The 24,411-nt window shown below is 39.6% G+C and overlaps 1 protein-coding gene across 4 annotated transcripts in view; it reads right to left on the bottom strand.

The window, feature by feature from the left end:
• tenm4 (teneurin transmembrane protein 4) overlaps window positions 1-24,411 on the bottom strand; it is an 806,559-nt gene that overhangs the window by 290,636 nt on the left and 491,512 nt on the right. For all 4 annotated transcript variants that reach the window (XM_063053966.1, XM_063053965.1, XM_063053964.1 and 1 more), the window contains exon 4: window positions 1,566-1,775. In XM_063053966.1, the coding sequence (XP_062910036.1) occupies window positions 1,566-1,775 (210 nt within the window). The remainder of the gene's footprint in view (window positions 1-1,565; window positions 1,776-24,411) is intronic.

Genomic DNA, 24,411 nt, shown 5'->3' with positions numbered 1-24,411 from the left:
AGGTGTCTTATGTGGTTCCATAGTGCCTGCTATTTTCCATTGCACTGATAAAACATGAGATTCTGGATATTTGGATCAGAGATAATTTAGCAAATTTCATTTGAGATAAGCAGAAAATGTGCAGAATACAGAGTTTCACAATGTTCTGGCCAATATTTATCTTTCAACCACAACACAAAAAACATAGCCTGGTTATTTTGAAAGTCTTATTAGTGGAGTCTTACTGCATGGGAGGTGGGAGGTATATATCAGGAACCTAGAATAAATTTATAGAGCAAGGTTGTATCAATTTCTTGTCTAATGTCAGGACTTGGCCTGTGGTGCTTCCCCGCAGTTTAACATCAGCATCTTGTTCGGTTCAAGCTAATATCAGCAGTCACAGATCTTTCTGGCTGTTTATTCAATCTGAGGACCTTGGTGCTCAATCTTGGCATTCAGTTCAATTTAGCAGAGCTTTTTAATCTCAAGCTCCTATGGATATCACTCCATCACTCATGAAAACTTCTTTCACAGATTGCTTTCACCTCAAGGTTTCACTTTTCAAAATTTCTTCTCATCATCTTTCAAAACATAATCTATTCCGGGACTTGCTGCCCGCTCTTACCCTGAACAGGCTCCACAAACCCATTTATCTTTGTCCAGCAACACAGATTTCCATATCTGTGCCATTATCCTCAAATTTAAATTCTTCACAGTCTTGTCCACTTTTTTTGAGGTATTACCATGATCCTTAGAGTGTAGATTATTGCTTGCCCTATTACTGGGAACCAGTCACGCAGCCATTAAAAGAAAAGCACTTTGTCCTCTGTATCAACCCTTTCAGAACCTAAAGGCATCCAGGGTCCAGCTCAGAAGTCAAATAAGTCATGTTGAAGCATTAAAGTGTAGCAGATATGATGCCTCTATGTGCATATGAAATTTCTACAAAATACAATAATTATACAATCATTGTTATGATGTCTTTTCCCTTCAATTCCTTTTCGAAAGTTAACATGCTGATATCTAAGAACTTGTGCATTAAGAGGCTCACTTTTACACAGGAAGAACGTGAAAATTGCAAATTGTTATTGATAGTATAAACCAGAAAAATAACTAATTCATATTTCCAATGTGAACCTGTTTAGAAGCATCAAATTAATTGCCCAAACCAACCAATAATCTGCTTAAAGTGGATCAAAGGTCTTGTGGTTTTCTGCAACAGCAACTTTTGAAAATTAAGCACTTGGTACGTCACTGCTCTTTCCTTAAAACTGTAAGAAGTGCTGAGGAAATGTCATAGAAGACAAATGTGCAACACTAGAATGAATTCAGTTTAAAATCAACATAAGAAGGTACATTTATGCAAGGCAACAAAACTATTCTAATTTATTAGTTCACTTTCTAATTTTGAAAGACTGCAGCCAACTAGTTAACATAAAATCACAATGTAGACTCGCAGTTTACTGGAATTATTTGAGGTTAATAATAATTTCGTATTTTGCGTTACTTGCTATTCTATGAGCACGGCATCAGAACAGAAGGCAAGTTAACTTCAAGTAAGGCAAATACAGTAAAAATCAACTTACCATTTGTGGGAACATACAGGCTTCCAGAGTCAGTTTTAACTAAGAAAGAATTGGGGACAAACTCCTCATCAGAGTCAGAATCTGGGTTCGACTGGGTCATCTTATTGCTGAGCAACCTTCGCTGGCTCTCGTTGACTTCAGGAGGAGGGGGAGGGGAGATGTACTGCTCCACCGGGGTCGATGAAGCAGTGGAGCAAGGCAGGGGAGGACCTGAGAATGCAACAAAGAAAAACAAATGAAAGTTAGGGATTTGGAAGGCATTAAGGACAAGTAATGAGACAAACTGATCTATAGGACAAGTGTAATTGTAGTACTGTTGGCAAGCAATAAAAGCTGTAAATACAAAAATGTGAAGTACCAATTGGAATCTGCCCCTCTTTTGATTGGAATACTTACCAAATCTCTATTTGCCGCTTACAACAGTTATACACAGCAATGATACTCTCTTATATCTAGCTTTATGTAAGAGTTGATGAGAACCCATCAAATATTTGTGTAATGCCATCTCTAAGGTCCAAATATCTCCATCCACCACTACGCTGGGAATGACATTTAGAAACACCTCCACATTGACCTTAATCAGTAAATCAAGACCTATTGTCATTACGAGCATTTATTAAGGCATATCAAACTCATTGCCAACAGATAATGAGTGCTTTATTTCAGAGAACCCTGCTGCAAATTCCAGTGCATCGTACGCTAATGAACAGGCGTTACATAATATGCTTCGACAATGAAGAATACACAGGGGAAAGCAGTCGAGTCTGAATTCTGCAGGAGAGTAGGTAGAAACAGTGGAAGGAAAGTATGGGGATGTCAAGGGGGAGAAAAGACTGGAGTTTGTGGAGTCAATTGGAAAACAGTAGGAGATCAGTAGCAAGGCTCAAGGGTGAGCTGGGGTCTCTGCTGTTGTAACCAGGAGAGTGGATAGTGTTTGATAAAGCTGTCATCAGAAGTATATGGGTGAGGGACATATAGGTGAATTTTGAAGCCAGGGAGGGGATTAAAACCAACAGTGAGGATCGCAAATGGAAAGGAATATCAATAGCGGGGCATGATGGGAAGAGGGTGAAGAGGGTTGGGGAATGGAATTTGTCACAAGCTACTGGTGACAGGGGTCATGAGTGGGGCGGTGGGAAAACCACTCATGACCCCTGACACAGGCTCATGACCTAGAACACCAACTTTCCATTGCATTTAATCTTTTCTTCAAATTGGAGCATCTCAGCCATTGAAGTATTCTTTACATCCTTGTTTATTTACCTATGAATTCCTTGCAATCACTCCATACAGCAGTGGACTGCATACACACACTACTCCAGTCCCATAAGGTAGAGGCAAAATCTGAAGTACTTGGTGTTGAAACCACGGGATGGAGAGAGATTTGTATATCAACCCCTCAACAGAACATAGAGAGGAGGACACTGATCTTTGACTTCCAGCTTATACTTTGTTTCAGCTGGCGACAATGGGCTTTAGCAGTTTCCTCCCTGCAAAACTTCACACTGTGTTTTCACTAGAAGCCACTGCTTTTCCTCCTAAGTAAGGGCAATTTCCATGCTGCACATCAGAGCAAATGAAACAATCTTCTGCTAATGTTATTATGGTCAACTTTGTCCCATCAGAACATCATCTTTAATGACTCTTAAATATATGCTGCTTTGACAGATTGTATGATTTTGAGTTAAGAGGAGCATATCCAAGTTCTCCAGTCAAAGCCTCTCATGTGGTTAGGCTAGCATAGTCTGCACTTGCAGATAAGCCTGTGCATCTCATTTTCCGCAGTGTGAAGAAAACTGGGATACTCATTTCCTTCTTCCTCAGCAAGCACGTACGTGTGTCTGATTGAACCTTACAAAACTGAATGCGACTGGCAAGTTCTTAGAGGAAATAAAGAATAGTCAGATGATTTTTTTTTGAATACGGTGGAGGAAGATGAATGTGGTGATAAATGTGCTTGTATTTGAAGCAATCTGATGCATGAAGATGGTGCCCTTTATCCAGCTTTGTTCAGTTCTAATCAGAGTAATGTGGCAGTAGTGGTGATCTGATCTACTAAAGCTGAAATCAAAATGTACCAAAGAATTCAGTATGAGGCTTTAGCTACTTACCAAACATCACATGTCACATTAAGCTGAGCCATAGAACATGTAGCACCATCTTCTCTCACATTTAATGCATTTCAATAAAACAAGCATTTTCAAAGAAACCAATCACCCAAAATAAGGGAACATCAAATTTAAATTCTCCAGGGGTCAAAGGGTGTTCCCTTAGCATTAAGCTGCTGGTATTCAAAGGCCCATTTTGCTGCCTGCTCATGGGACATTTGGGTCTCTGTGTGTTTGTGCTATGAAGTGTTACTTGACAGTTGTTGTCAATGTGACTGCTGCAGGTAGTGTTTACTCTTGGAAGATTTAGAGAATCAAAAAAGGTCATTAAGTATGGCTCCAGTCCTTAGATCTCTGAGCTATGAATACCGTCAAAGGGCATCCAAATTTTGTCCCAGCTGGAATAGAAGTCAACTGGGTGGTGGATTTAATTCATGAAAGGACCAACAAAAAAACCCCACAAAGCATAAAAATTCAAGGAAGCAACAAGTTTTGCATTCCAGGAAATAGAACTTCAGTACAAACGTTTTTAACATCCAGACAAGCCTGCTGTCTAGTGCAATGACACAGGTTTTATCTATAGGCTAAAGTGATTAACTTCAACAGAACAAAGTGTTTTGAAGAGAAGCATACACACAAGTGTTCTAACATTGCATGTTTAGTGCAAGTAATGAAGGATAAGGTTATAGATGATAATCTTATTGCTTCCTTTTACTGGTGCACTTTCATGATCAAAAAATCCAGGGTGAAATTTGTAAGACATCAAGATAAGTTTGCACTGTAAGCATAGTAAGATAACGTATAAAGCACATTTTCACATTACCATCTATAAAAGCAGCTAGAACAGTTAGAATTCTAATAACCATGTTGCAACATTCTACAATAACCATACCCCTCTTCAGCTATTTAGATTCATGGGATCCTCCTTGGAGAAATTCATCAATATTTGAAAGCAGTTTGTGAATCTTCAGGAATTACTTATTCTCTTTTACCATTACCACTACAATTCTTGCATTATACCTCCTGTTTATTAACCTCACCTCATATGCATGACACTTCACTAAAGGCTGCGGTTTAACTTTCAAATGTGCCTAGCTTTATACAGATTCATACAGAATAACCAGAGCTACTTAAGCTTTGCACCCCAACCTGTCTAACTACATGTTTGCTCCAAGTTACATCAATCTTCCACATCAAACATTCAGTATGCCCTCTGATCTCTTGTGTGGGCTTATCGTGTTCATCATTGGATCAGGTCATGTTGAAATGAGCTACTACCAAGCCAGGGTCACAAAATCATTATGTAGAAATGTGCCAATATGAGACAGCCAGAGGAGATAAAGATATTCAGAGTTCTAAATGATGGTCAGAAATCCAGTTCACAAAAGCTAAATCTGATCACATCGATCCAGTGGAGCAAGTTCTGACTATAGTCAAGGTGGTTGTGCCTAGACAATAAATTTATGTTCTATGTATTCACAACTTGCTACTATCTGAACAACCACCACAAAATGCTGGAGGAATTCAGCAGGTAATTGATGTTTCAGACTGAGACCCTTCATCATTACTACCAGAACATTCTTCTTCTTCTGTCTTCCCATCTCCCACCTTGTATAACTCAGTCCTTCCTATCCTCTACCTCTGTCATAACTGGTCTCCTGTAATTAATGCACACAGTAAAAATCACTACTGTATCCTTGCCTTAAGCCTCCCCTTGTCTTGCCTGCCCCTTTCCATATCCTGTCCTTGCCTAATCCTGTCTATACTGTTGCCTAAAGTCCAATGTCTCTTTTATTGAAAAATCTTCTGTTCCTCTGATCTGATTCAATGCATCGTTGTTGCCCTGCACACATCAGAGTCATCAGCTGCCTTGATGCTACTCCCTGGAACTAACTCTCTACTTCCCAGTCCCGAAGAAGGGTCTCGGCCTGAAACACCGACTCGACTGATTATTTATTTCCATAGATGCACATTTTATGGTGTGTTACTCTCTCTATAATTTCCCCTAAACCCTTCTTTTGGGTTTCGTGGTTTGTTGCTGTCTGCAAGCAGATGAATCGCAAGGTTGTATAATTTATACATATTTTGATAATAAATGCACTTTGAATCCTTTGTACTACCCCGTCTTCAGTAGTGTTTTGGTGTTAATTTCATGATGCCAATGTTAGCGATGGAACACAATAGTGATGCATTCTGTTGAAAATAGATAAGAAGTGCAATAACACGAACAGAGTTTGATAACTATTAAATTTAGAAATTACAGCTGTAGCATTATACATTTGATGACAACTGCTATGCTGTTCAGAGGAGTCCCATGAGAGCAATACTAGCCTGCAGCGACCCTTGGGGCATGAACATGTCAAGCACACTGACCTGTAGTACAGAGCTTACTCTCAACTGCAGAACAGCTTCATGAATCAGAGCAAATTTCCAAGTCAATTGCATTTGACTGTCAGCAGTCTGCATTGCAGTCTGACTTGGTTGCACAAACAAATTGTAATGTTGCTCTTGTGTTTCTAAGTGGAAAGGGGAAGCTTGCCTGGTTTTAGAAAGCCTTATAAAACGGCTGATTTCTTTGGCCTTGCCTTAATTTCTAACAATGGGGAATACCGGAACAAAATTATTCAAAGGCAGATAAAATAAGAACTGCAGCACAGGACTGACCTGTCCTCCTTCCTGTGAATATGCCTTAAGCTTGGTCTGTGGGCTCAGGTAGGTTCTGATCTTGCTGCCAGGTGACCCACACTGGGTGCACTTCAGCTTCCTCTACGAGGGGGAATTGTCTGGGGAAGTAACCTTCATGGAGTTGAACTGCTACCCACCCCCACCACAAACCCTCCCTTCATCTCCCGCCCCCCCACCCAAGGGGCTTGCATCAGCACAATTTCCTTTCCAGACTATTCTGTTGGCTGGAAAATATTTACTAAAGCTCTATGCTGTCTGCTGAGGACATGACCTAGAGACTTTGATTCAGCCTTTAGCATTTGACCTTTCCAGTGCAATATCTGATTTGCTCCTAATTCCTGACTGCCTCACATAACTCATCGCCAGCAAGAGTCAGGTAAGGTTAGCGTCCTTTATTTGTGTTCTATGAACACTAAATATGTGTAGTGGCAAACAATACATTGTTCCATTGTATTGTATATTTGTGCAACATACTTAACAATCATTTTGTGGTTTATATTCAGCGTGGCTGGATTTGAAGTTATGGAAATTTGAAAGTTTCATCTGCATCTTCAATATTGTGCTGAAGTGTCGTTGTGCCACATTTCAGTGATGAACCTGTCCTGGTTATAGTCAGGAGTTCTGGAGGCCCCAGGTCTCAGATGCCACCCGTTGTCAAATGTAAATGTTCCTACATACCAACAAGCAAATGAAAATATGGCAAGTCACAGGGCTAGATCTACGGGGTGGGGGAGGGCAGGGGTGGGAGGTGAGTAAACTAGGCCAGTGACGGTGACCTTAATAGCTGATCAGGGCATAGGAGCGCAAATTGTCATGACGGGCACAAATAAATGAAAACAATTGCATTCACTTTAATGGGATCCATTAACCTTGAGTAAAAATAGAAATGTATAAAAGCAGTCAGTTTATTTTAATGTTTTAATGATCTTGCCATATTAATTAATTTGAATATTTAAGGGTTAATATTATATTTATTCTTTTATATTTTAATGATTTTTATTCTTTTTAATAGTTTGAAACAAATTGTTTTCAAATCTCTTTGGCAAAGATACTTAATGGCAGTTTAAAGACCTTTAAGCTATTTAAAAACAAGTAGGAGGCAATTCGTTACATTTTTCTTAACACAGGCCACAACCATACTTTTCCTTTGCAAGACCTCATGATCCATTTCCTCTTGGCTCACTCTGTGCCATGCGATAATCCTAGAATCTTTAACTCCAAGTCAATTAATCTCAAAATTAAATTGAGCCGCTGGAATAGTGCAAGGGGAAAGTACAGGCTTTGGCCTATGTCAAGTAAGAACCAACAAATGGCGGCAGTTGTTAAAAATATGACCACCACCTTCTCTCCTCCCAAAAGCACAGTTTCCTTGGTAGTTTATAAACATTTTTATGCCTAGAAAGACCATTCCAAATACTACTATACTCCTAAGATCCCTTTTTCCATGACATCTGATGACCATGGGCTAGCTTACGACCTAACTTCAGTTTCAAAACCATGATGTATTTGAAGATTTATCAAGCTTGTTGAAGTTACTTTATCCCCCTAAAGTTCTGCTCAAAAGTTAGGCACTTTTGAAAGTTTTTTTTATTGCTACTTGGAATTACTTCAGCAGTTCACATGCAAATTCTGACACCTGGAGGACACCTATTGAAAGTCAGCAGCAGATTAAACTTGCAGTTACTGGCTGCCTTGCGGTTACTGGCTGCATTCCACATATCCTCTGAGGAAGAAAGGAGAGCATTCAAACATATATCCTGTGACTTAAACCAGTTGTAGTGGTTATGTAATCCCATAGATAAAAATGTCTCTACACTCAGGGGAGCAGAGTCTAACAGTTCAAGCACTGGTACCCATTGGATTTTTATTAAAAGCTAGTAAGCCCCTTTAATAATCCTGAACTCCAGTTATTACTGCATTAGAAACTAGAACCATGATGCAAATATTCCAAATGTCATAATAAAGACAATATCTCTAGAACTCATATTAAACTTATTATTTATAAAGGGATCATTACACTATTAAAATATTTATATCCATTCCTTAACACATCTAAAATATGTCCAAAGTTGAATTACTTTCAAACCATTAGCTTAAATCTTTTATTAATGACATTGGTGAACAATCATTACATTCATTTCTTTTCTCGTGTACAACTTTGCACATTATAATACAATGCTAAATAATATTATTCCCATCACAATGTTTTTCCCTTCTTTGCCCGAAGGATTTGATTCTCATTCCGGGCTACATGGGTCAGCCACAAGTACATCACCTTATCCAAGTAGGCAGGGTTGTGGTCAAGTCAAGTCACTTTTTATTGTCATTTCGACCATAATTGCTGGTACAGTACACAGTAAAAACGAGATTATGTTCTTCAGGACCATGATGCTACATGAACAATACAAAAACTACACTGAACTACGTAAAATAACACAAAACTACACTAGACTACAGACCTACCCAGGAATGCATAAAGTGCACAAAACAGTGCAGGCATTACAATAAATAATAAACAAGACAATAGGCACAGTAGAGGGCAGTAGGTTGGTGTCAGTCCAGGCTTTGGGTATTGAGGAGTCAGATGAGTTGGGGGAAGAAACTGTTACATAGTCTGGTCGTGAGAGCCTGAATACTTTGGTGCCTTTTGCCAGATGGCAGGAGGGAGAAGAGTTTGTATGAGGGGTGCGTGGGGTCCTTCATAATGCTGTTTGCTTTACGGATGCAGTGTGTGGTGTAAATGTCTCTAATGGTGAGAAGAGAGACCCCGATGATCTTCTCAGCTGACCTCACTATCTGCTGCAGGGTCTTGTGATACGAGATGGTGCAATTCCCGCACCAGGCAGTGATACAGCTGCTCAGGATGCTCTCAATACAACCTCTGTAGAATGTGGTGAGGATGAGGGGGCGGGAGATGGACTTTTCTCAGCCTACGCAGAAAGTAGAGACACTGTTGGGCTTTCTTTGCTATGGAGCTGGTGTTGAGGGACCAGGTGAGATTCTCTGCCAGGTGAACACCAAGAAATTTGGTGCTCTTAACGATCTCTAATGAGGAGTTGTCCATGTTCAGCGGAGAGTGATCGTTCCGTGTCCTCCTAAAGTCAACAACCACCTCTTTTGTTTTGTTCACATTCAGAGACAGGTTGTCCATTAGCCGCTGCACCTCCTCTCTGTATGCTGACTCATTGTTCTTGCTGATGAGACCCACCACAGTCGTGTTATCGGCGAACTTGTTGATGTGGTTCGAGCTGTGTGTTGCAGCACAGTCGTGAGGGGACGGCAGCAGGAGAATGGATCTCTTCAATAATCCACCAATAAAAATATTGAGTGGCCATAGACTATCACATGCTCATAATGTTTGTCTGCATGTGGCCTTTCAAAAGGCAGCCATTTAAATTCTTGCACAACTCATCAAATGTACCGTGTACATTCTCCTAATGAGAGTTCGACAGTATCAGCAATCTTCTTGAGTACTGGCAGCATATCAGCTGAATTCAGTTTGTATCTTATTCACTCAGTTACCTTTTCTAGCAGGAGATGCTGTTTGCAATGGATAATTCTTTGATCACCAGTTCTGAAGAACTAACACCAATTCTGGAGCTCTCCCTGCCATTCCTAACCAAATGTGGCAGAGATCAAGAAGCAACTCTGCAGCTCATATCAGTATGTCTGTTTCTTTGCTGGCTGTCAACCACTGAAGTTATATGTAGTGTGATATTGAAGCATCATCACTTCAGCCAGATGTGCTAATCTCTGTGGCACTGCTGTTAGAACCGGCAGTTAGAAAATTACATTTATAGGAGGTCAAATAATCATTTAAAGAGGCTTCTGTTGTTAACTCTGTTCGTCTCTGCCAAGAGTACCATAAACACTAGATTGTCTTTTCTATTGAAGTGCTTCATTTAGTGTTATGTTAATAAATACAGACCCTTGTGAACATTGTCACTCTCTTTTCAGTTAGCTGATACTAATTCTGAGGTGCCCATTAAACACAAAGCACAACAAAATTCAGCCAGTCACACTGGAATAATACACTTAAGGTAATAATGAAAGTTCTCATACTGTTGATATTCATTAAATCACCCATACTTTGTGCATGTGTTTTTTAAGGTGATTGTAACTATTGAGTACAACACTCTGCTATGGGTCAAAAGTTAAATTCATGGCTACAGTATGCAATGCTATTAAGGATCAAAGGCATTTTCAGGTCCTTTGAACAAACAAGGTCTCAGAAGACAAGTCAAACCTATGTCTATCTTTCTTGAATAAGTTGCAGAAAAGAGAATATAGAATTAGAAACATAGAACAAAGAAAACCTACAGCACAATACAGGACCTTCAGCCCACAATTCTGTGCTGAACATGTACCGACTTTAGAAATTACCTAGGGTTACCCATAGTCCTCTATTTTTCTAAGCTCCATGTATTTATCCAGGAGCCTTTTAAAGAACCCTAATGTATCCACCTCCACCACTGTCGTTGGCAGCCCATTCCACGCACTCACTACGCTTTGTTTAAAATACTTAGCCTTGACATCTCCTCTGTATCTACTTCCAAGCACCTTAAAACTGTGTCCTCTTGGGTTAGGCATTTCAGCCCTGGGAAAAAGCCTCTGACTATCCACCGGATCAATGCCTCTCATCATCTTATACACCTCTATCAGGTCACCTCTCATCCTACTACGCTCCAAGGACAAAAGACCAAGTTCACCCAAGCTATCCTCATAAGGCATGCTCCCCAATACAGGCAACATCCTTGTAAATCTCCTCTGCACCCTTTCTATGGTTTCCACAACCTTCCTGTTGTGAGGTGACCAGAACTGAGCACAGTATTCCAACTGGGGTCTGACCAGGGTCCTATATAGCTGTAATTATCGAGTCATGGAACACTACAGCACAGAAACAGGCTCTGCAGTCCATCCAGCACATGCCAATTATTATTCTGCGTAGTCCTATCAACTTGCACCAGGACCATAGACCTTCATACCCCTCCCAGCCATGTACCTACCAAAATTCTCTTAAAAGTTCAATATCTGGTCCGTATTCCATTTTCTAAATATCCAGTTACCTCCTTTGTATAGGAACATGAATAGGTCCAGCTGTTACAATGACCATTTTCAAAGAACCAACTAAGAATCACATTCTAGGTTTGCACATAAGGGCACTTCCTTGAAGTACCAGGGGATTCCATTATCTATGGCGACGGTACATTGCAGAGGAAAAGATGGATAAAGACACAATGGCTAGGGAGAAGCACACCTCTGGCTATTTGTCATAAATATATATACAAGTTATCCTTTGACAAAAATGCTTGAGGCTGGAAGTGTTTCGGATTTTGAATGTTTTTTTCAGATTTTGCAGTATATAATGAGATAGGTTGGGGTAACCATCATTTCTGACTTTGAATTTATGTGCTTCCTGTAAGCAGCCTTTGTCTTATACTTGTTCATCACACATATGTAAAAATTACTATATCCTATTAATATAATTAATATATGATGTGTTCAGGATTACAGCAGCATTGGGAGAATACCAGCATCAGCAATTGAACAACATTAAACTACGGTAGGCTTTCAGTTGCCACCTATGATTAAGTGTCTTGATGAAAATGTTACAATACACTGTACCTGTATTTTACTTTTTTTTAGCTTTTAAGTAAGATATAAAAACTATCTACATTGTACACTTGTTCTGGTGTTAGATTTTCACTAGTAACGATCATGGTAAACTCATCAATGAATTTCTTGGTTGCTTCAGCAGACACTTTATCACCACAGATATTTAAAAATTTAATGCTGCGCCTTTTCTTAAAATTCTGCAAACAGCCTGCTGAATATTCACAATTGCCTTCAATTTTCAGTTCATCATGACAAATCTTTGATTGTTTCACGATCAGCATATGTTTCCTCCAATGCTGAGGAATCCACTTTTTCAATACACATTCAAGATCTTCATTTTTTGCTTTATGCAGTGTTTTTCGATATTTCAGAGACCTGCACATCACCTTGGAGCCTTCCCTGGTCCTTGTTGAATTTTCCACTTCTGATGTCACGTTAGCACTCAAATAAATTTTTGATTGCAGAAGTTTTCAGATTTTGGATTTTTGAATAAGGGTATTCAACCTGTATTGCACATGAAAGATATGTTTACAGAACATTGCTGGGATACATTGACAGGGTGCTATATTGTAAATGATGGCTTTCTGAAATATACATTAATCAAATCTGATTTTCTGTTAAAGTCAGGAGTAATTTTACATGCTGATCCCACCTAAATCCCAGATGAAATTTCTATCAGATCTCAAAATTACATGATTAATTGGTCAGTCCATCTGTTGCCTACCTCATGTTAAACAGGTTTAACACTTAATTACAAGCCCCCTGAGTTTCCCCCTTAACTGCACGTGTGCATATTGCAGGAGCTCTCATGGGGTTTGCATTTTTAATCCAGGATTGAGGATCACTTTCTATAATTTAGTTGTTTTATGAAACAAATCCAACAAAGGGATGATGGCGTGCATGCAGTAATCTACTATCTTTCTGTATTTTGCAAGGTAAAGAGAAAGCGATTCATATCCTAGTGAAATTAGAAGCTAGTTGCTAAGCTTGAATCTCTGAATCAAGAAAAAAAGTGGGAAATTGAAATAAAAACTGAAAATGCAAGAAATACTCAGCAAGTCAGGCAGCAATTGTAGAATGAGAAACGAAGCTGACATTTCAGGTCTAAAACCTTTCATCAGAAAATTTAAACATTTTCTGCTGTATTTTGCATTATTTTAAGAATATTCAGCAGACTACATCATCGACAAAACAAAATCAAGCCAACTTGCATGTCGTCAACACAGCGAGTGTTTGGTTTTGCAATGGTTAGGGGCAAAGTTCCTCAACTTGTACACACGCTGTCAGTAGGCACATTATGAAAGATTTTCACACTGAAAGATCTTCAGCTTATTAAAAACAGACTCCAATTTGCAATGAAAGTAATTACAAGTTCAATATAGTTCTATGTCAATTTCAGATGATGCACAAAAAGAATGAATCCTTATTGATAATGGTTATTTTTGGTGAAAAATCAATTTTCATCTGATTGAAGTTGCAGGTTTGCCACCCACAAATACTTCAGACGACAAAAATCAGCAACAATTACATCCTATTAGACTGCAGAACTGTTGGTTCATGAAATGTTCCATTTATAATGATAAATTTTTTTACTGGAATCTTGAACTATATCCTAAGCAATTCAATATCAAGTACAATTTGGGTGCAAATTTCCTTCCATGCCCAAAGCTGTATTCATTTGCTATAAGGCTACTAGTTTTCACTTCAGAGGTGAATTCACTCCTAATGAAACTGTGGTGATGTCAAGCCAGAAGTTTTGTGGCATTTGAGACCAACTTTCAAGTCGCTGCCCACATGCTCCAACAGAATAGATATTTCACTTTTTAATACCAGTTAGGCCAAGGAATTCTTTAGCACCAAGAAGGCATGTCAAACCGATGCAACACAGGTCCTGTGCCAATTTTCTATGAAGGTTTTGTCAGCAACATCCTATCACAGATGAAGCCCAACTGTTAATCATAATAGACACACTGGCTGTTGCTTTGTTAGCTCCAGACTTGTGAATACTCCATTGTCCCTGAAAGAGGTCCAAAGCACAATGGTGTCAGGCTTTTGTTCACATCAGGTGATACAGCTGATTTCAAACATTCTTTCTGGTGGTGATGGGGATAAACTGGAGATACGGTTGGCTCCTGCTAAGGAATATGCTCATGTGGTGTATGTCACTGAGGTTATTAAAGCAACACATACAAAAGTGCTGGAGGAACTCAGCGGGTCAGGCAGCCTCTATGGAAATGAATAAACAGTTGATGTTTCGGGCTGAGACCCTTCTTGCTCTGGATCGGCAACATCAGCAGACTTTCTTGTGTTATTGGTATTATTAAAGATGCTTTGGGAAGTTGCTAGGCTGTGTGTGGAAAACCTGGCGGCTGTCCTGAATGCTGTTTGTAATCAGACAATAGAGATGAGAAGGGGAGTACAGTGATGATAAGAGACATCAATGGTGAGGGAAAAGGTAATGTCAGAGTGGACATGTAAGAGTATGATGGAGAAAGGAGTGGGTCGTACTAAACCACGTCTGGGATGCAAGGTGATCTAAAGAAATTGTGGCAGACTTTTTGGAAGCAAAACCATATTACTTTGCAAACCAAATTCTGACTCTTTCCCTCTGTTTTTCTGCAGAAGGATCTTTATAGCAAGTAGAATTAACTTTTGTCTGTTCACTCTGTTGGAGTTGACACCAGATGTTCAAATTTTACAATGCAATATATAGTATCTTAACCATGTGTGAATTAGGAGGCATCCCACATTCATTCAGATATGTTTTAGTCTTCCAGGCATCCAAGCCAAAACATCATAAAGTGGTTCCAATACAGATCTCAAAATAACTTGCTGCACACAGGCATCCCCTGACTGTACCAGGCACAGTGATCCTGGCAAATTGCTGTTCACAGAAGGAGTTGGCAAACTTTCATCCCAGCAGAATTGGTTCTCTGCGGATTTTATTTCTGGGTGTAAATCAAAGTTCTTGGCACTTATTTAGGTTTACTAATGACGGTAATCTAGCAGCAACTCAACTAGAAGAGTAAAGATAAACGTGGGTGAGGTATGTTGATGCAATGAGGTTAAGCTGTATAATTTCCGAAAACGTGCAGAAGTATCTCTAAATGTTAATCATTTAAATTATTGGAAAAGGGAAGTATTAAAAGGATTTTAAAGAGTGTAGCAAAAGCATTATGAAAAGGTAAATAAGATCCTGAGTTCCTTAAATATGAAGTAATGTTGAACTTGTAGAAAATATAGACTGGAACACTTTTAGAATATTGTGTAGACCTATGGCACGTTATCATAAAGATGATTTCTCAACCATGGAAAAGTAACAACAAAACTTCACCAGAAATTTAGTAGAAGTGGGAGGTTGTATTACAAAGAAAGTACTCACGAAAATGTTTCTTTCTCAGCATAACACAGCTTGTTAGTAAAAGATTTAGACTATATATACAAAGTTAGAAAAGAAGAATAAGAACAAAATAAAAAGAGGAACAGCAGAAGGCCTCCTTGCACCTTCACACAAAATATCATGGCTGATTCACCATAGACCTCAACTCTTCTGTACCAGTTCCCCATAGACCTCCGTTCTTCATCTTTCAAAAATCATCTACCCCTTCTTTGAATTTCTCCATAGTTCTCTAGATTAGAGAATTCCAGGAGTTCAAAGGATTCACCACTCTTAGTCAGAATAAATTCCTACCCACCTTGGTTTTAAATGACTGCTCCTTTTTACTATGTCCCTGCATTCAAGAATCTCTCACAAGTGAAGTAATCTTAACATTTACCTTGTCTTGCCCCATTAGGTTTTTATTCGTTTCAGTAAAATCACCTACTATTCTTCTAAACTCCAAAGAATATAAACTTAACTGTAATGATGGTCAATGTTTAAACTCCAGCTTGCTCACAATAGAGGGTGAAGTGACATTTGACTTCTTAATTATTTGTTTCATTTACATACTAACATTTTGTGTTTTGTGAACAAAAGTGTCCTGTTTTCCACTCATTTACAGTCTCTCCCCATTTCTCCTTTTGATTCTTTCTATACTGAGTCACAGAAAAAGCCCTAAAGTTTGACTGGTCCATGTTGACCTGTCACCTGGTGGGAACATGGCCCAAGTATGGAGAGAGAGACACTGAGACTGGTCGATATTCCACAGACTTTAATGTGAACAATGTTAAAGGGAAAAAGAAAACAATAAGCGCTAGGCCAAACAGGGCCGTTGACTAAAACACTCAAATGGAAAACGAAGCTGACACTGTGGCTGAAAAGAACAACTAAGAATAACATGAATACCGCTAATCTTTAGAGTCAGTTGACTCGATAGTCCAATTTCTCAGGCAAGGCGGAATGTAGATAATGAAGCGTAGCCATGTCCAAATCTTGACAAATACTATGATGGAATGAGTGGAGTTAAATATTATCATAGTGAAGTAATTGTTAGCTGACACGTGCATATTCACAAGTGCAATTGCCGAATCTGATGCGCTGCCAAATCCGTGGTTGTGGCGCGAACAAGATTCCCATCCAAACTAATCCTGTTTGGCCAATATTCCTCTAAACTTTTCTTATCTATGTACCTGTCCAACTACCTTTCACACCACTGAAAGCATCCTGACTGGCTGTATCACCACCTGGTATGGGAACTACACCAACTTTGATCGCTGGGCACTGCAGAGAATGGTGGATGTGAACTTCCCTCCATTCAGGACATTTATAGCATCAGGTGCATAAAGAAGGCCTGGAAGACCATCGACGACACCAGTCACCCCAACCATAAACTGTTTCAACTGCTTCCGTCTGGCAAACGGTACCACAGCATTAAAGTCAGGACCAACAGGCTACGGGACAGCTTCTTTCTACAGGCCATTAGACTTATAAATTCACATGTCTGCACTTTGTGATGGAGTCATAATGCAAAGATTTTTACTTCCTCAGATTGTGGGATGGATATAAGATTTTAAATAAATTCATTCATAATTCAATTCATTCAGAATTTAAAATAAATCCATTCATTCACACAATTTTACTGCTTCCTGCAGTAGATTCCATTTGACAAGTTTATATCAACTCACTCACCCTCCTGATATCCCACTGTATCCATGTGATAACATGCTCTCCCACCTACTTTCAATCATCAGCAAATTGGACACTTTTATGCTCTGCCGCACATACCCATCCAACACTTCTCAAAGTTATTAATGAAAATTGTAACTAATTGAAGGTGAAGAACTGATCCTTAGGACACTCCAACGCTTACATCGTTCCAACCTGACTCCATACACTCTGTACCATCCAATTAGTGAATACATAATACACTAGCTTCAGATTTATAATTTTCCAAGAAGAGTGAAAAGGTAATTTATCAGAATTTCTTTCACCTTGAGAGTTATTAGGCAGAGACTATAAAATCATTTTGAAGAATTGATTTTTTTTGAAAATGAAGAATTATATAAAGTTGTGAAGGACAGGGATTAAAATTAAAACTTTTTCTTGACGATTCCGTACTGGCAGAGGTCAATGATGAAACAGCCACTGATTTTGCTGCAATATTTAATCTCAGTCTAGGGAAACTCCAGTAACAGAACTTTGATTTTTGGTTTGCAGAGTTATGCAGCAACATAGAGAACTTTGCAATTATATGTTTTGGAAGAAATAAAGTAGATAGGTTAACTGAATAACCTGGAAGAGCTCGAGGCCTGGCGACAGGCAAATAACCTCTTCCTTAATGTCAACAAGATAAAGGAGATGGTTATCGACTTTAGGAGAACATGCACCACTCACACACCCTTTTACATCGGCAGTGGAAACTGTAAACAAGAAAATCTACAGAGGCTGGAAATCCAAGCAACACCCACAAATGCTGAAGGAACTTAGCCGGCCAGGCAGCATCTATGGAAAAGGTTAAACAGTCAACGTTTCGGGCTGAGACCCTTCATCAAGACTAGTGAGCATCAGGAAACTGTAAGCAGTTTCAAACTCCTGGAAGTCCACATCACACACAAAATTTCACGGTCCCAGAACACACCCTACACCAACAAGAGAGCTCATCAATGCCTCTACTTTCTGAGGTGGCTGAAAAGAGCTGTATTTTGGACCACACTCACTTCATTCTACAGATGCCCAGTAGAGAGCACCCTAACAAACTGTATCACTGCTTGGTACAGAAAATGTACTGTGCCATCAGGAATGCTCTATAACAGGTATTCAAAACTGCCCAATGCATCACTGGCACCAGCCTACCCACCTTCAGAGACATATATACAGAAAGGTGCCGGTAAAGGGCCAGTAGCATCATGAAGGATCCCACCCACCCTGCCCATGGATTGTTTCTTCCAGTCCTATCAGGGTGGAAGCTAGATAGCATCCATGCCAGGACCATGAGGTACTTTCTCCAAGCAGTAAGGATTATCAACACCTCCTCCCACTAACTCCACCATTAGTTTATTTCCTGTTAGTTGCCTTACGTACAGCCTACTGTCAGTTTATGGACATATAATCAATTGATGTATGTAAGCTATCTTACGTATTTATATTTATTGTTTTTAGTTATTATACTGTTCTTTATCTTTCGTGTTTTTCTGTGCCGCATTGCATCTGGAGTTACAATTATTTCCATTCTTCTTGACACTTCTGTACATGAAATGACATTAAACAATCTTGAGACATGAATCTACTACAATGTTTTAAGTGTTACAGTTACGGTCAGGGATCCTGCAACCTGCCTGGCTCGTAGGGGTGCTGTACAGACGAGCGCTGCACCAGTTGCCTCCATCTCTCACAGTTGTGGGTGAGTGCCTGGGTTGTGGCAAAGCTCTCTCCGGTCCACTCTGCAATGTTATCTGCCCACTTCTTCCTCTCTCTGCCCTTTCTTTTCCCCTGCACTGTTCCCTGAAGAATAGTCTTTGAGAGTCCACTTGATCTTGTTATGTGGCCACACCATCTCAGTTTCCTCATCTTTACTGTGGACAGTAGATCTTCGTAGTGACTCATGTGCAGAGTGATGGTTCTTTGTGCTTCATCATTTGAGACGTGGTCTGTATAGGAGACGCCGAGGAGTCTTCTGAAGCATCTCATTTCTACTGCCTGGATCTTCCTTTCCAGTTCTGCTGTCAAAGTCCATGATTCACATTCATCCAAGAAGATGGAGAGCACAAGTGCATGCAGGAGTTTCAACTTGGATCTGAGCACGACGTTATTGTCTCTTCAGATTGATTTTATTTTAGCCAGTGTTGCTGTTGTTTGGGCTGTCCTTGTAAGGGCTTCAGGTTTTTATCCTTCTTGGGTGATTATGGCGCCAAGATACTGAACCGTTTGACAGTCACTAGTTCTTGTTCACTGACTGTGACTTTTGTCGTGATTGGTTCCTCACTGTTTCTCATCAGCTTGGTTTTCTCTGACCTGATCTCCATGCCATATCTGGTAAGCATATTGTCCAGATGGTTCACAAGGCAAGCCAATTCATCCTCACTTCCTGCCGGCCTATCAGTGTCATTGGTAAACCTAAGGTTGGTTATGATCTGTCCTCCAATGCTGACTTTTCAGGATCTCCTCTGTTACCCAGGATTGAATTTTCCAGCGGTGTTTTCCAAATATCTCATTAGCTGTTTCTGTCATCATTTCATTGAACTTAGCTATCAATGTTTCAGCATCATTGTCCAGCGTTAGCAGTGGTGCGAATATTCTACCAACTATAGCATTGAAGGATTCATTTAAAACTTGAAGTTTTAAATATAGAATAGCACAAATCTTTGTAATTGAAAAGTCATTGTTAATGTGAAAAGCAAGGAAACCTTCCAATCATGAAAAATGCCGATGAAAACACAGCAATGTATTGTACCACAGTCACAGTGTATGAATAGGAGGCAACATATTGTATATCAATGGAGAATAGAAGAGGGACAAGGATGGAAATTTGGAGCTTATAAAACTATACAAGCTCCAAGTTCAAAGTAAATTTATTACCGACGTATGTACATATGTCAACATATACTACCCTGAGATTCATTTTCTTGTGGGCATTCGGAGTAGAAGAAAGAAAAGCAATAGAATCAATAAAAAAACTACACACACACAGATTGACAATGTGCAAAAGAACACCAACTGTGCAAATACAAAGAGATCAAATAATACCAAAAAATAAATAGTAAATTAATAATATTGAAAACATGAGTTGTAGACTCCTTGAAAAGGAGTCCATAGGTTGTGGAATCAGTTCAGTGATGAAGTGATTGAGGTGATCCACAATTGTCCAGGAGCCTGGTATAACTGTTTCTGAATCTGGTGGCGTGAGACCTAAGGCTCCTGTACCCCCTTACTAATGGCAACAGTGACAAGGTAGCATAGCCTGTATGATGCATCAGTCTTCACTGTGGAAGACACTAGCAGTATGGTGGAAGTTCCAGGTATCAGGGGGCATGAAGTGTGAGAAGTTACCATAACTAGAGAGAAGGTTCTTGGGAAACTGAAAAGTCTGAAGGTAGATAAGTTACCTGGACCAGATGGTGTACACCCCAGGGTTCTGAAAGAGGTGGCTGAAGATCAGTAAATGATCTTTCAAGAATCACTAGGTTCTGGAATGAGTCCACAAGACTGGAAAATTACAAATGTCACTCTACTCTTCAAGGAGGGAGAGAGGCAGAAGAAAGGAAATTATAGACCATCTCTGTGGTTGGGAAGATGTTGGAGTCGATTATTGAGGATGAGGTCTCAGGGTACTTGACAAAATAGGCTGTTGTCAGCATGGTTTCCTCAAGGAAAAATCTTACCAGACAAATCTGTTGGAATTCCTTGAGGAAATAACAAGTAGGATAGACAAAGGAGAATCGGTTGATGCTGTGTACTTGGATTTTCAGAAAGCCTTTGACAAGGTGCCACATGAGGCTGCTTAACAAGTTGTGAGCGCATGGTGTTACGAGAAAGATTCAAGCATGGATAAAGCAGTGGCTGATTGACTGGAGGCAAAATAGGAATGAAGGGAAACTTTTCTCACTGGCTGCCATTGACTATTGGTGCTCCATAGGGGTCTGTATTGGGATCGATACTTCTTGCTTTATATGCCAAGGATTAGCTTGTCGGAATTGATGACTTTGTTACAAAATTTGCCGATGATATGAAGATGGGTGCAGGGGCAGGTAGTTTTGGGGAAGTAGAGAACCTTCAGCAGGACTTACACAGAGTAGGAGAATGGGCAAAGAAATGGCAGATGGAATACAGTCATGTGCTTTGTTACAAGGAATGAAAGGGTTGACTATTTTTCTAAATGGAGAGAAAATACAAAAAACGAGTTGCGAGAGGAATTGGGAGTCCTTGTGCAGGATTCCCTGAAGGTTAACTTACAGGTTGAGGCTGTGGTGAGGAAGACAAATGTGATGCTAGCATTCATTTCAATGAGACTTGAATGTAAAAGCAAAGATGTAACATTGAAACTTTATAAAGCAGTGGAGGGCCTCACTTGGAGTATTATGAACTGGTTTGGGCCCTTTATCTTAGAAAAGATATGATGAAACTGGAGAGGGTTCTAAAGAGGTTCAAGAAAATGATTCCCGGATTCAATGACTTGTCATATGAAAAACATTTGATGGCTCTGGAGTTGTATTCACTAGAATTCAGAAGAATGAGGGGTGACCTCATTGAAACCTATCAATTGGTGAAAGTCCTCATAGAGTGGATGTGGACAAGATGTTTCCTACGATGGGAGAGTCTAAGAGCGGAGGACACAGCCTCAGAATAGAGGCACATCCTTTTAGAACAGAGATGAGGAGGAATTTCTTGAGCTGGAGTGTGATGAATCTGCGGAAATTTTTGCCACAGTCAGTTTTGGAGGCCACATCTTTATATTTAAGGCAGAGGTTGATAAAATCTTGATTGGTCAGAGCATGAATGAACACGGGGGTAAGGCAGGGATTTGGGGTTGAGAGGAAAATTGGATCAGCCATGATGAAATGACACAGCAGACTCAATGGACCAAATGCTCTAATTCTGCTCCTATGTCTTATGGTCTTATGGTGAGGGTCCTTGATAATGGATGCTGTTTTCTTGTGGCAGCGTTCCTTGTAATTGGGAGGGGAATGCTTTTCCTGTGATGTATCTTCTGTACTCACAAAATTTTGTAGACTTTTCCATTCTTGGGCATTGGTGTTTCAATATCAGGTCATGATACAACCAATCAGGATACTCTCCACTGTGGATCTATAGCTGTTTGTCAAAGTCTTAGATGATATACTGAATCTGTGCCACCTTCAAAGGAAGTAGAGGCACTGCCGCGTCTTCTTTGTAACAACACTTGCGTGCTTGGTCCCATGACAGAAATGGTAATGCCAAGGAATTTGAAGTTACTAACCCTCTCCACCTCCGATCCTCTAATGAGGATTGGTTCATGGATTCCTCCTCCTGTAGACAATAATCAACTATTTAGCTTTGCTGACTTTGAGTGAGAGAATGTTGCTGTAGCACCATTCAACCAGATTTTCAAAGTCCTTCCTATAACTATCTGCACCTTGTCCGGGTACTGTGTGATTAGGTGTGCTATTGACACAAAATACATGGAACAAATTTAGTGAGTTACTCAACCTGTACGATAAATACTCTACAACATTTCACAATTCCACTTAAAAAATAAGCCTCTTTGCATGGTTGCATGGTGCAGAGAAAGCTGTCCCATGAACATTAATTTCTAAATCAGGTGATCACAATCCTGTGAACTTCTGTAATCCAAATTGTCCACCCAATGCATAGATTTATTGAAAATGCGTTAATACTGGGTGTATATAATATAGCTTGGCAGCAAATTAATTGTCTATAATCACGTGAACAAACTACATACATGGGTTAACTAGCTAACTTGGTTTTGTCAGCATGCCGTGAAAGGCATTGCTGGACCACCACCGTAGACCAGAGGAAAAGTTCAGATGTGAAAGAACAGAATTAATTAAAGTGTGTGGCTGGCACAACTTAGACTCGTTGATTTCAGTATCTGACTTAAACATAACAGCCAGGTACCTAAACATAAACAACAGGAATTCTGCAGATGCTGGAAATTCAAGCAACTCACATCAAAGTTGCTGGTGAACGCAGCAGGCCAGGCAGCATCTGTAGGAAGAGGTGCAGTCGACGAAGGGTCTCGGCCTGAAATGTGTTACCTAAACATAAAGCCAGGTGTCCCGGGATAGGTTTTGCAGGGTAAGAGAATTCCATCCTGCTCCCTGTTGTGTTGCAACTCGAAGGGAGAGCTGAAGAATATATCTAAAACAGAGGTTGATTTTGAGTGTGTCTTCCCTGCTGCTAAATTAACCATAAAAACAGGCAGCACAGAGTAGGATGTAGGCCAGTGAACCCTAATCTTCTCAACGTGAAACTAATACTACCATAACAGTTTAATTAAATTGAGAACATGCTGGTTTCTGCCAAATTCAAAACACATTGATCCTTGTACATCCAACCACTTAGAGAAACAATTATATGTTATTTCAAAGTTCAAGTTAAAATTTATTATTAGAGTACATACATGCCACCACATACAACCCTGAGATTCTTTTTTTGTGGGCATACTTAGCAAATCTATAGAATAGTAACTGTAAACAGGATCAATAGACAACAAACTGCAAATGCCGATATAAATAAATAGCAATAAATAATGAGCGTGAAATAACAAGATAAAGAGTCCTTAAAGTGAGGTAATTGGTTGTGGGAACACCAGAAGTAGAATAAGTGTAGTTAGCCCCTTTTGTTCAAGAGCTTGATGGTTGAGGGATAGTAACTATTCTTGACCCTGGTGGTGCGAGTCCTGAGGTACTTGTACCATCTACATTAGTGGTCACCAACCTTTTTAAGCCCAAGTGAAAGGCAAGATCTACCTACTCATTTAGAGAAAAAACAGCTCAGATTGTACTTCCAATTAGAGGCCTTTAATTTAGGCTAATTGTATTTGAATTACACAAAATACTTTTGTCAAACTTTCAAATTAATTCAAACAAGAAAACACTGTAACTACCATATCAAACAGGCCATGGCTGTCTTTCTTTAAGAATATTACAATACTTCACACCTTTAATTCTAAGTTTCATTATTTAGTTTTATTTCAACACAAAAAATAAATCAATAAAAATTGACTGTTGCACTCAGTGTGATGACTGGGGCTGAATACTTTCTGCTACTTCCCTGAAATTTGGCTCATAACTACAGACAGCCAGTCTGAGACAGTCTGTGAGGTGTCTGTCAGTAAGACAGCTCCTGTACTTAGATTTAATAATTTTCATTCTGTGAAAATGCAATTTCACATAGATAAGTTGACCCGAAGTAGGCACTGACTTTTAGTGCTATAAAACCATGTGCACACCATGCATTGCTGAGGCCCCATCAGTTGTACTTGTCACCAGTTTATGAATGGGGATGTCAATTTTCACGGACATATTTTTTAAACTCATTGTAAATATCCTCACCTCTCGTT

This window comes from Mobula hypostoma, chromosome 7 (assembly GCF_963921235.1).
Source record: "Mobula hypostoma chromosome 7, sMobHyp1.1, whole genome shotgun sequence".
NCBI classification, from domain to species: domain Eukaryota; kingdom Metazoa; phylum Chordata; class Chondrichthyes; order Myliobatiformes; family Myliobatidae; genus Mobula; species Mobula hypostoma.
Note: the sequence above shows the minus strand (reverse complement) of the source record. Positions and strands in the feature narration are given on the sequence as shown.